This window comes from Rhinolophus sinicus, linkage group LG04, assembly GCF_036562045.2.
Source record: "Rhinolophus sinicus isolate RSC01 linkage group LG04, ASM3656204v1, whole genome shotgun sequence".
Taxonomy (NCBI): domain Eukaryota; kingdom Metazoa; phylum Chordata; class Mammalia; order Chiroptera; family Rhinolophidae; genus Rhinolophus; species Rhinolophus sinicus.
In genome coordinates, this window is record NC_133754.1 from 46,148,182 (window position 1) to 46,161,986 (window position 13,805).

General features: G+C 34.9%; 1 protein-coding gene across 2 annotated transcripts in view; it reads left to right on the forward strand.

Moving 5' to 3' along the window:
* ITGBL1 (integrin subunit beta like 1) overlaps positions 1-13,805 on the forward strand; it is a 188,337-nt gene that overhangs the window by 71,733 nt on the left and 102,799 nt on the right. For both annotated transcript variants that reach the window (XM_019754218.2, XM_074329504.1), the window contains 2 exons: positions 291-437; positions 10,325-10,447. In XM_019754218.2, coding sequence (XP_019609777.1) covers positions 291-437; positions 10,325-10,447 — 270 coding nt within the window. The remainder of the gene's footprint in view (positions 1-290; positions 438-10,324; positions 10,448-13,805) is intronic.

The window sequence follows — 13,805 nt, forward strand, 5'->3', positions numbered from 1 at the left end:
TTTATTCTATGCTAAATTTTCTGATATGGTTTATTAGACTTCTGGTTTATCATCTGTCTCTATAAATTAAAGTTTTAGCATGATTTATCAAAGTTGATTATTAAAATAAAATTCACACACTCCATTATACTGTACATAATAGAGTTACCCCTCAGTCACTGTAATATCTATATGTGTTTTAATTTATTATAGCTGATCTTGTACTAACATTACCCTTAAGATTTTTAGGTACAATAATGATTTCCTTTGGAAAACAATTTTAGTCTAACTGGATGTTGTTAAATCCTCAGGCCATGGCAAGTGTGACTGTGGAAAGTGCAAATGTGACAAAGGATGGTCTGGGGACGCTTGCCAGTATCCAACTAACTGTGACCTGACAAAGAAAAAAAGTAACCAAATGTGTAAGAATTCTCAAGATATCATCTGCTCTAATGCAGGTAAGAATTCTATCCTATGGAAATTCATAAGTGAAATAATCAAATTTTGTTTTTTAGTGGAAGTATGTAGGCACTGAGAAATATTATCCATCTGAGTGAGACTGCATTTGAGTATATTTTTGAGAAATGAAATTCAGATAAATCAATAGAAAAAAAATGTCATCTTGCTGAGAATGGCAAGTTTGATATTCTCCAGCTGTTTCAAATATCTCTTTCAAGTAGGATATTCATTGGAAACAACACTCTGATAACATTTTATGTAAATTGTGAGTCATGATTTTGAATACTGAATTAAATCTTTTAAAAATGATTTATATGAAGTGACTTAATTATTTTCTGTTACAGATCAAGAGTGCTTTGAATTTATACCTTAGCCTCAAATAGAACCAAACCTTTTTCAATTTGATAGATGTTTCAGAAGCAATGGATGTGAAACTCATTGAAGAATATAGTGACAGCAAGATTCTTTGACCAACATATTTTCATATCTCATAGAAATCATTGAACAATATTTCTTAAAAATTTACAAAGAAACTATTAAAATTCATTACCAAAACCATATTAAAAAAACAGACAAAAAACAACTACAGTTTCAGTTTCAATGGTTTTTAGCAAGTGTTACTATAATTACTTTTTTAAATTAAATTTATTGGGGTGACTGGTTAATAAAATTATATAGGTTTCAAGTGTACAATTCTATAATATATCATCTATATACTGCATTGTATGTTCACCACCCAAAGTCAAATCTCCTTCTGTCACCATATATTTGATCCTTTTTACTCTTTTTAACCCTCATCCCTTACCCTATGGTATCATTAAATTGTTGTCTGCGTCTATGAGTTTTCGTTCGTTTTTCTTGTTTATTGCTTTCAGTTTTATATTCAACATATCAGTGAAATCATATGGTTCTCGATTTTTTCTGTCTGACTTATTTCACTTAGCATGATAATCTCAAGATCCATCCATGTTGTTGCAAACAGCAATATTTCATCTTTTCTTATGGCAGAGTAGTATTCCATTGTATGTATGTACCACATCTTCTTTATCTAGTTATCTAAGGACACTGCAGTTGCTTCCACCTCTTGGCCACTATGAATAATGCAACAATGAACATAGGGGTACATACATCTTTACAGATAAGTGTTTCCAGATTTTTTTGGCAGATACCCAGAAGAGGGATTGCTGGGTTTTATGTTAATTCTATTCTTAATATTTTGAGGAACCTCCATACTGTTTTCCACAGGGACTGTACCAATTTGCATTCCCACCAGCAGTGTATGAAGGTTCCTTTTTCTCCATAGTCTCTTCAACACTTATTATTACTTGAATTGTTAATAACAGCCATTCTAACAGGTGTAAGGTATTGTCTCATTGTGGTTTTGATTCTCATAGCTAGTGAAGTTGAGCATCTTTTCCTATGTCTGTTGGCCGTTTGTATGTCTTCTTGGGAGAAGTGTCAGTTCAGGTTCTTTGCCCACTTTTGAATTGTATTCTTTTTGTTGTTGTTGTTAAATTGTATACTTTTTTTTTAAATATACAGAGGGTGCCAAAAGTGTATACACATTTTAAGAAAGGCAAAAACTGTATTAAAATTGTAATACTCAATATATACCACACTTGATCTTAGCCAAAAGACCGAGAAGCGATCAATATATACCAATAACAAAAGATGAATACAAGTCATGTTTGACTTCAGCAATTACAAGAGGTGCCAAAGTGGTTACCATCAGTGTAATTTTAATACAGTTTTTTTTTCTTTTTTAAAATGTGCATACATTTTTATTTGCACCCTCTGTGTTTTGGATATTAGCCTGTTATCAGAGGTGTTGTTGGCAAATATTTCTTCTATTCGGTTGATTGCCTTTTTGTCTTGTTGATGGTTTCTTTGCTGGGCAGAAGGTTTTTAGTTTGATGTAATTCCATTCGTTTTTGCTTTTACTTCCCTTGTCTTTGAGGTCAAATTCATAAAATCTTCTCTAAATCCAAGATCCATAAGTTTAGTACCTATGCTTTCTTCTATGCAATTTATTGTTTCGGGTCTTATATCTAGGTCTTTGATCCATTTTGAGTTAATTTTGGTATGTGATGACAGACAGTAGTCTAGTTTCATTCTTTTGCACATGGATTTCCAATTTTCCCAGCACTATTTATTGAATAGGCTTTCTTTTCTCCATTGTATGTTTTTGGCTTCTTTGTCAAAAATTATCTGCCCATATATATATGTGGCTTTATTTCTGGATTCTCAATTCTGTTCCATTGGTCTGTGTGTTTGTTTTTCTGCCAATACCGTGGTGTTTTGATTATAGTTGCTTTGTAGTATAAATTGAAGTCAGGGAGTGTGATACCTCCAGCTTTGTTCTTTTTTCTCAGAATTGTTTTGGCTATTCAAGATCTTTTGTAATTCCATACAAATCTGATGATTTTTTGTTCTATTTCTTGAAAAAACGCTATTGGGATTTTGATGGGGATTGCATTACACCTGTATATTACTTTGGATAATATGGCCATTTTAACTATTTTGATTCTTCCAATCCATAAACACGGAATAACTTTCCATTTCTTTGTGTCTTGTTCAGTTTCTTTTATTAATATCTTGTTTTCAGTGGATAGGTCCTTCACATCCTTTGTTCAGTTGATTCCTAGGTATTTTATTTGTTTATTTACTTATTGCAATTGCAAAAGGAAACTTTTTTTTCCATTTCTTTTTCTGAAATTTCATTGGTACTATATTGGAACACAAGGTTTTTGTACATTGATCTTGTATATATTGTTTGTAATAGATATTTTTTTTTTGGAGTCTTTAAGGTTTTCTATATAAAGAATCATGTCATCTGCAAAAAGTGACAATTTGACTTCTTCATTCTTCATTTGGATGCCCTTTATTTCTTTCTCTTGCCTGATGCTCCGGCTAGGATTTCCAATACTATGTTTAATAATGGTGGTGAAAGAGGTCATCTTTGTCATGTGTAGCCTCCAAATCAGCTTTTCTCAATCCTGGTTGAACTTGTGAATACTCCTATCCCAAACCAGAAGCTATGATGCAATTGTCTTGGAGTGTGATTTGGACTACAGTGAGTTATTAAAGGTCTCTGTGTAATTCATACACAGATCTGAGGTGGTTAGCCATTGCTCTTCCTGCTAAAAGCAAAGATTTGACTACATGAATAAATATCTTCCTTCCTGGAGCTCAGTTTGTTGGTAGAGCCCTTTAATCCAAGCAGAGCTAAGACCTTTCCACAGTCTTTGATTGTGATCAATTTCTCTGTGTAGATTAAGTGTGGTGAGGTTTTTTTGCCTGTAGGAATCAAGGCCATACCCAAAGGAAGGTGTGAGTGGACCACTGGGGGGCCATGACAAATGGACTTAGCAGTCAGGCCACTTTCTATGTTTGTTGATATTCTCTTCACTTCTCTCCAGAACTTTAGTCTTTTCTTTCCTTTCAGTAGGATTTCTCTACTTCAGTTTATAACACCCACCCCTCCAAACACACACACACACACACACACACACACACACACACACACACAGCCTCTTTCATTTTGAAAACTTCATGCTTTACAAATTTCTTTCAATAATAAAACTTGAATTCTGTGTTGTTCCTTTGTTGTCTATTATTACATTTATTTATTTATTGGTTTCATTTTTAAATTATTATAAATCCAGGCTATTATTTTTTTCTTTTACATAATATTAAGTTGGTGCAAAAATAATTGTGGTTTTTGCAATTATTTTTAACCTTTTAAACTGCAATTACTTTTGCACCAACCTAATACATTATAACAAAGAGGAGTTAGCTTAGGTATCCAATGATGTTTCCACATTAAGAAATATAAATATATGACATACTACATTAACATATCTTAAAGAAGAAAATTTACAGAACTGTTTTAATAGATAAAAACATTTAAATACAAAACATATTTTTCAAATATCTGTACCTCTATCTTTTTTCTTTTAACATTGATACAACACTTTTATGAAATCTACCATCTATATTCCAGTTTTATCAATTGACCCAACAATTTCCCTTATATCTTCACATCCTCTGTATAGGATCCAGTGCAGTGGCCGTGTTATAATTAGTGTCACCTCTCTTTAGCCCCCTTTAATCTGGACCATTTCCACAGATGATGGCATTATAGACTTGGCAATTTTGAAGAAAATTGTCCCCAACTATTTTTCAAAATACAATTTACCTCATTTTGGGTGTCTGATAGGCCTTCATGATTAGATTCATGTCACACATCCTTTGCTAAAATACTTGATAGATAATTTTGTTTTCTCAGGATGTGTCATCTGGAAGTACATGATACCCATCTGCTCTCACTTCTGAGGTTAATATTGATCACCTGGTCAAGGTGTTGTCTGATTTCTCAGCTCTATAATGACTGAGTTTACCATTGTAACAAATGAGCAAGTATGTGGGGGAAATACTTCAAAATCATAAAATACTCCAATTATCATGAAAATTACCCCAGATTTACCATCATGGATAACTCTAACCTGATCCAGTGTTTACAGTGATGATTGGAAAATGATGATATCCAAATTCCAACATTCCCTCCATGTGTACCACGTGGTGCTCAATATTCTACCACATGAGTCTTCTCTCTTCTACCAATTATTTGATATTTCATTGGTTTAGTGATTTATTATCACACTAGGATGACAATTCCTATTATTTCAATGATTTATTATTCATTATTGTACTTAATTATTCTGGTGCTCAGATTTTCCCAGATTAGACTATTAGAGCCCCTTCAAACTGGCTTTTCTAACCTACTGACATGCCCTCATTATTTGTTTTAACAGTTCTTTACTTTCTGGCATAACAAAATACTTCAGAGTCATATAGCTCCTGCCCTGCAACAGCTTTGGAATTAATCATTTCTCCAAAGAACCTGGTTCCATTTAGTGAAGAACAGTAGTAGAATAAAAATTGTGACATTAGGGATGCTGGCTTCTACTTTGTATATTTGTTTTTTGGATCATTTTGCAAACAGGCTAGTAAACATATGCATACACACACACACACACACACACAAAGGCATATACATACATGTACATATATATGTATACACACACACACATAAGTGTATTTTAAAATCAAGAAATCGTACCAATACATTCAACTCCAATCCATCCCTACAAGGTTATTTTCTGTTTTTCTCCTTCCACATTTGCAAGTCTCATCTTCCACAGTCAGAACTCTACTCTGGCTCCCAACATCAATATATTTACTCATTTGCTCTATCCTATACTACATATAAAGTTTATTTTAGAATCGCTTAGTACACACCACTATACAAAAAAAAAAATCTCAGGATTTGCAATCCACCCCCTCTTTCAACTTTACCCCACCCCAAAATGATCAAGACTGGGTCATATAGTCAAATGCCATATTCATAAGTTACTTGAATTTCTTTCTTTTTCCCCCCCTTTAGTATAGTTATAGTACTTGTTTGAAATATAATTGAGCTTATTTATTTCAGACTGCTTTTAGTTTTAGGTTTTCTTTTCCTTATCCTCATAGATTTCATTTTATTTTATAATATATAGAACGTTAACATGCTTCCAAATTCAAAACTTTACAAAAAAGCTTACTCAGTGAATCATTATTCTCTTCTTTAAACCTTCATCCTGCTTCCCCTCATAACCTTATAGATAACCAACTTTACTGCTTTCTGCTTTACCTCTGTCTGTTTTTATATTTGGTAAAGATAAACAGATAGATAGATGTATGTTATTATGTTTCACTTTTTCATTTTTTTTCCCATGTAAAAGGTATCCTGCTATAAGTGCTCTTTTGCACTCTGCCTTTCCCACTCAACATTATTTTCTGGAATTCACTCCATATCAGTACAAAGAAACCTCATTCGTTTTTCAAATGCGTAGGGATCAGTTCTACACAGGTGACATAACTTATTCCATCAGTCTCCTACGCTTGGGCATTTAGGCAGTTTCCTGTATTTTGAAATTACAAATATTAATGCATGAATGAACTGGTGCATATGTATTTTCACATTTTTGGAGGTATATCTTCAGGGTAAATTACTAGGAGTGAGATTGCTGGGCCAAAAGTTAAATTCATGCTCAGTAGCACATTTAATCTTTTCTTTATCTCTTACTCTCCTCTCAATATCTAAGCCTTTCTTTTTTATTATTATTATTATTTTTAACAAATAGTACCATTTGTGACAACATGAATGGATCTTGAGATTACAATGCTAAGCTAAATAAGTCAGACAGAAAAAGTCAAGGACCATCTGATTTCACTGATATGTGGGATATAAAACTAAAAACAACAAATCTAAGCCTTTCAAGTGTACCTTGACAGGCTCATTCTCACTTGTCTTTCTTTTAATGTCTGTTTCTACCAGCCTAGTTCAGAACCACTCCCCCCAAATTGCATTAGTTTATGAGTTCTCTCTATTAATCTTTCCACTTCATACCACAGTGTGGTTTGTTGGAAGCAGCTTGGAGCAGAAGGAGAAGAGGCGGTAAATGGAGTGGGGCATAAGACTAAAGGGCAGCCTAAGGTAGAGCTGAGGGACAAAGGGTTCCAGAAGCTGACTCTCTGGTGGCCCAGAAAGGCAAGGCAGTCTCCAGACTGAAGTGAGTCTTGACACTGTTGCACAAGGGCATAGGCGAATGTTCAAGACAGGGAAATAATCCTAGAAAGAGAAAGCTATATTAGTAAGAATGAAAAGTCAGAGCTAAAATAATCTAGCAGAAAGCGGAAGACCAATCCTAGAGACTAAGTTAACTGGCAACCAAGAAAGAGAAACAGTATGACATAGCATGAACACAGGAGTCTGGCACTTTTGCCTGGGCTTCCATATGCCATATCTTGGAGCCCTGATTGTGAATTCTACTTGGAGGGTGAGACAGGAAGTCTCTGAGCTGTTGTAAACTTCCCACATCAGCCAGGAATGGTTCGAATGTGTGGATGGGAATGAGTCTGCCTGCGGGAGATGTCAGTGAGAAGTTGTAGAATTCAGAGACAAAGACTGTTCCTCCCAATCTTTCCTGAAAACGACTACTACATACACAGTCCTAAACATATTACATGTTGCTACCAAACCATGGAAGCTTCAGGTGTTCCAACAGTTAAATTCTAAAATTCTTGACCAATAGTCTTGATCCTCTACTAGCTATCTTCAACCTACCCTTTTCTCCAAATTCAAGCCCGATGTTTTACTATTCTTTAATTCTGCCTCCTTATTCCTTAGCTCAGGCTCTTTCCTCAACATTACAAGTCTTTTCCCCATCTCTACTTGTTGAAATTCTAGCCATGAGTCTAGTGCCAACTCCAGAACTTACTACTTTACTGTGCCTTTCCTCTTTTACAGAGCCAGAATAAGATTCACATTTATACTTTCTATAAAGCATTTGTCACAAATCTATTGCAAATGCCTTTGCATCATCTGGGTATATACATACATGAAAATTATCAATCATCTAACTCTTTCTTCCTGGTTTATGATTCACTTAGTTTTAATTTTATTCATCTTACTGCCTTCTATAGCCCTTACCACATTGCCAATTATATAACAGGCAACAAGAAAATTTAATGGTTATGTTGATGGTTGAAAGACAGCATCAATGAATGTGAATGTGAAAATGAAGAGTGATAATTAGAGAAAAACGAGATGAAGCGATATCATGAATTATAGCATTAGATTTGAAATGAACTTTTAAAAACTAAAATTGTTTCTAGAAAATAAAAAACCAAGAAAATGAGGTTTAATAAAAGTAAACCTCATTTACTTCCTTGAGTATTCTCAAAGAAGAAAAATAACAAGCTCAAATTTTGCAAAATCACCATTTATATGTGAATGTGAGAGAAAAGAAAATTAACAGATAATATTAATAGCAAATTGCAAGTGACTGGGGTTTCATGCAGAGGGTATAAAAACAGAGCATTGTGGGGCCCATAAACATAAAGTGAGTCTGGAGAAAATATTTGGGAATATGACTAATACACTAGGCATCTTAATGGGAGAAAAGGAAGAACCCAAATTTTTCTGAAAGCCTACTCTGTACCAGACCCAGTAGTGTTTTTAAAAAGATGGTTAGATAATATATTTGTCACTTGGTCCTCACAGCAGCTCTATGAGGTGGTTATTATTTGTAGATAAGGAATTTGAGAATTACAGACAAAAGTAATGACTTCAAAAGGATATAGCTAGTGGGGATTAAAACTGAATTTGGCTACAAGGCTACCTTAGTCCTAAATCCATGCTCTTTCCAGTACATCCCAACACAATCTCCAATATCCAGTAGTTCAAGTTAAATATCAATATCATCTTGAGTTCCTCCCCATCCTTTCACCAAGTCATACCCAAACAGTCACCAAGTTCTGTATATTCTTTCTTCTGGAAAAATCCCCAAGTATATGTGCTTCTTTCTAAAATCACTGGCATCTACCTGGTCAGCCTCTATTTTCTTTCCTGCAGACAAATGTCATAACTCATTTTCCCATAACCACTTGTTCCTCATTTCAGTTCATCTTCCATAAGCCAACCGGTAATCTGGTAAAACTGCATAACTGACTCCTTTGCTGAAAATATTTCTGTGGCTTCTCATTATTCTTGGATTACAATTGAAATCTTCAACATGACTATAAGACTTCCAAAAACTGCACCTTTAGTTGCCTTATTCTTTGTATACCACTTTCCACATTATTGTCTGTACTCCAACGATGTTCAATTGTTTTTTTTTTTTTTTATTCCTATTTCCTTTTTCACCACAGATCCTTTGCTGTTGTCTCTTGCTGGAAGTGGGCCTCTTCACCATCTCACATTTTTCTTGGCTTTTTGTTTGTTTGGTTGGTTGGTTTTCAGTCCTCAGCTTAAGTAAGAGCTACTCCTCCAGTGACCCTATATTTGCCCTCCAGGTCTCAGTTAAATCTCCTTGCTATGTGCTTTTGTGATACTTTATACTTCTCTATTTATTTTATCCCATTGATTTCTACTTGTATAAAACTCTGAGAGGAGAATTTGGCTGAGTTGATCTCCTGTTACATTTCCAGAGTGTAGGATGGTATCTGGTAAGGGGTAAAATCTCAATTAATTTATGTTGATTGCTGTGATGGTCAATTGCAAATTGAAAAATAAGTATTTAAAAAGGCAGTTTCTCAAAGGGATATTCTACTTCTCAATATCATTTGAATGCTGTTTTACTGTCAGTGAAATAACTCTACGGGGTATAGTCAAATCCTCACACTTAGCTGAGTATGGTATGTGGTAGACCAGATGCCTCTAGTGTTTCAGTATCACCCTGAGCTGCCCTGAGGTTTTGGTGAGGTCCCAGGTCTCTATGCCTAAGAAAACCGACCCTGGTCCCTTGTCATTAGAATATGTGTATCATTTTAACACTGTGGATGTGAAATTATTAGGGGCATCTAAACTTTTCATTTATGCACTTGATAATAAATTCTACAAATATTGATTATATAAACAGTATCCTCAAATATTGTCCAAAGCATTGAATAAATACTGGTGAGGGAGATGAGCAAGGTTACTTTCCTCACAAAGCTTAGAATTTTCTGCTTTAGTTCACTTTAGACCCAGGTGTAATCAGAAGATATTCATTCATGCATTGATTGGTGGATATGTATAAGGCAGCTTTGCACTTAGAAGGTCAAATTTACATTCATGAATCTATTAGAGGTCAATCATAATAGCAGTGCTATAAAATATAATTGCTGTGCAACAATAATCTCAAGAAAGTCTAGTTATCTCTCTAATCATGCCCACAGAAATACACAATTGGAATATTAAATTGAATTGAACTTTCTATCTCCTTGAAAGAGGTTGAAATTCACTATTAAAATTTATATGAATTTGACAAACCATTTTTGCTTTGTTTTAATGGTTTAGGTACATGCCACTGTGGCAGGTGTAAGTGTGATAATTCAGATGGAAATGGACTCGTTTATGGTAAATTTTGTGAGTGTGATGATAGAGAATGCATAGATGACGAAACAGAAGAAATATGTGGAGGTGGGTATATTAACTTGGAGAAATTAATAAAGTACTGCATTTTTCAACTGTTTCATTATACTTTTATCTTTACAAATGGATGCACTAAGTGTATTATTTAGTCTGAACCTATTTTTATTTGGAAAGTACTTCATATAAGGAGAGTTGGACTAAGCCATTCACAGTAACTCATACTTATTAAATGCAAAATTAGATTGTTGTCAGAGGAGTTCCAGATGTTATGGCAAACAGGCCAAATGCATAGGTCTGAAGTGGTCCTAGTTGGACTCCATCTTCTGTGTTCACCTTAGCTGCTTTTATTGTCTCTTTTCTTCCAATCTTTCAATTGCATGTTTTAATTTCATTCTCTTTCCCTTTCTAAACCATAAGCCTTTAGTCTCATGTCCTATTGAGGATGTTAAGACCAACAGGACATTAGCCTAGAATTTATGACACCCCCCAACACACACACACACACACACACACACACACACACACACACACACCACACACATATAACACTTTTCACGATCTTTTCCAAGTACATCATTACTCAAATCATTTTTTCTGTTGTACCAGTGCTTGCATGCTTGCTAGTGCCAAGCGCTGCAATAAGTACTTTGCATTGATTAGACAACTTACCCAGGGTCATTCCAGCAATTATAGTAGAATTTAGACTCCTGTCTGTCCGACACCAGAGACTGTGGTCCTGACCCCTTATCAGTGCCCTGGTGTGGGAGCTCCATGGGAAGAGCCCCTCCTCACCTATCTGCAAGCCGGTTCCCAGAATTTCCATTTGCAACAGTGACTACTGGCACAGGAGAGGCATGTAGAGAGCAGTGAGAATACCTACACTTTAGGTAAACTCTTCTCTGCTGTTATTAAGTATTTTAGTCTTGTTTCATCTCCCTATTGATAAGCAATTGCTTATTTTATTTATCTCTGACATGATTCCAGTGCTATCCTGCATGTGGAATAAGTGATTTCAAAAGAGTATTTTCCCTGAAAGAATCAGAGGCAAATGGGTCCAGGAGGAACCAGAAGACCATAGAGAAAGTATCAGTAACATACGACAAGCTGTCCCCTTATTTACAAAAACAAATTTTAGCTTCAATACCTGTGGTCATACAGCTACTCTTATTTTTGGTCTGCTTGGTTCTTTCTGTTTTCCTTGCTGTATAATCCACCATGATATAACAGACACAAAAGCTTTCTTTTTTTAAGCCAGTGACCTAAGCTAGATGCTGCTCAGACAATTCTGCTAAAGGGCTCAGTCCAAAATAATTAGAACAATTAGATAAATCCACCCACAAATATTATGTATTTGTTCTCCTGGTGTTTCATTTCCAATTACTACAGATCAACAAAAGAGGAAGGGAACATGCTTGGGGCCCGGGTGTTCTGAGGCACGCCACTAAAACAAAGTCTATTTGGGTGTGTAAATATAAGCATTTAACCTGAAACAACACAACGGGAAATGTTTAACCCTCAACCTTTCTACTTATTATTTCCGTTTGTTTGAGGCTTAAGCAATTTCATGGTGCAAAGTCTCTGACCACAGATACTAGCACTCTGGTAAACATCCTCTGGGGGTGACATTGACTGGGATTGTACATTTTTCCATCTGTCATTCACAGGAAACCAATCTGTTGAGAGGTGATTCTACAGCCCATCAGTGAAGCAATTCAAAATGAGATTTTCTTGCTCTATCAGTTTACACAAAGCAAAGAATGATGTGTGTTGTCCGGAATGTGTATTGTCCTGAAGCTTATATTTTATCTCAGTTATTCCAACATGTCTTGTTACAATATTTTCATTTAAGTGATGAGGATATCTGTTTAATTTTCCATACCTACATACAGGTATAGCTATACATGATTTTTCTTCCCCTTTTCACCTCTATCTTAATGATTTTTTTTTTTTTTTTTGTAAAACCCTAATTGAATACTGAATTTTACAAGTATACAAAGAATTTGGGTGTGAAGAATGTAGATTTATGATCATTTCTTACTGTCATGGTAACCCTTACTTAGGTAGCACCTTACCTGAATTTCCTGAAATTACAGAGGAAATAAATTTTGGTTTAAGAAGTTAAAGAAGTCTTTAAAACACTGACTCCTAGAAAAAGCTTTTAGTACATAGTTGTCTTGCTTTCTTCCAGTGTAATCCTCAAGTTCCTGAGGCTTGTGATACAGCACTGGAATGTGCTATTTTGTGCATGTGTACATGTAGAGATATTTTTAAGTTCATCAATAAAATGTATAATTTATACATATATAATAATTATAATGTGTAATTATAAATATAAATGTATAGTTTGACAGCTTTTATATTTGTTTAAGTGAGAAAATTAAAATTAAATTTGCTGTAGAAATGATCACTGCCTATTAGGTTAAGAAGAGGTTTTCTATGAATTTCTCAATTACAGCTCATTTAGATAAAAAACATGGCTTTGTATGCATGGGTTCCTATTTCTTTCTCTGTATCTCATTATAGCATTCTTTCTCTTCATCCCTTGTTCTTTGTCTGTCTCTCTGATGTATGTCTGCTTGAAGGAAGTCTCATCTGGTGGACAGCAGTAGCATAAGAGACCAGAATATTCTATTGTATTTTCCCTTCCTTATGTGAGTTTCACAAGACCCACTGATGCTCTTGCCATTGGCCGGAAATGCCATAGTGTTCAGATAGAAAAACAGCCTCACAACCAGTTTCCATGGACCCTCTGGGATTGTGGCTATAGGAAAAGAGAGAGAGAAGTACAAAGCTAGATGCTGCTTTAGACTTTGATAAAATGTAAATTCCTATAAAACAGAAAGACTAGACTAAAAGACAAAATCTGGTGTGACCCTGATTTTCATCATATTTACAAGAATAAGAACATACGTTCATATATGGGTGGCCTAACTATGAAAAGGGAAAATGTAAGAAGTGATTTTGAGGTAATAGAATTGCCATCTTTTGGGAATTTGTAGAAAGATTGATGCAGATATGTAGATATGGATGTAGGAAGTGATTATGTGACATTCATTACAGATTGCTTGGACATAAGTACAAATGAGTAGCGTACCAGTTTACAGAGAGGTGGGAGATGAAAGAGTGTGGTGGTGTCCAGATACAAAATGATGGGGTGCCCTTATCTATCATTTGTATTTCTTTGACAAATAGGATGGGAATTTGACTGCGAGACCCAGGGTCCATGATATTTTATTGGTTTAATTGAATACTAAACATTGATTTAGCTGAAAACCTCTTTTCCACGTGGCAGGATACAACAGCTTGTGGGACACAGTTGAATGAAAAGGTGAAACGTTTCCTCTGGTTTAAGGAATTGTTCAATCATCAATAATGTGCATCAAAGTAAATATGCACCATTGGTTTC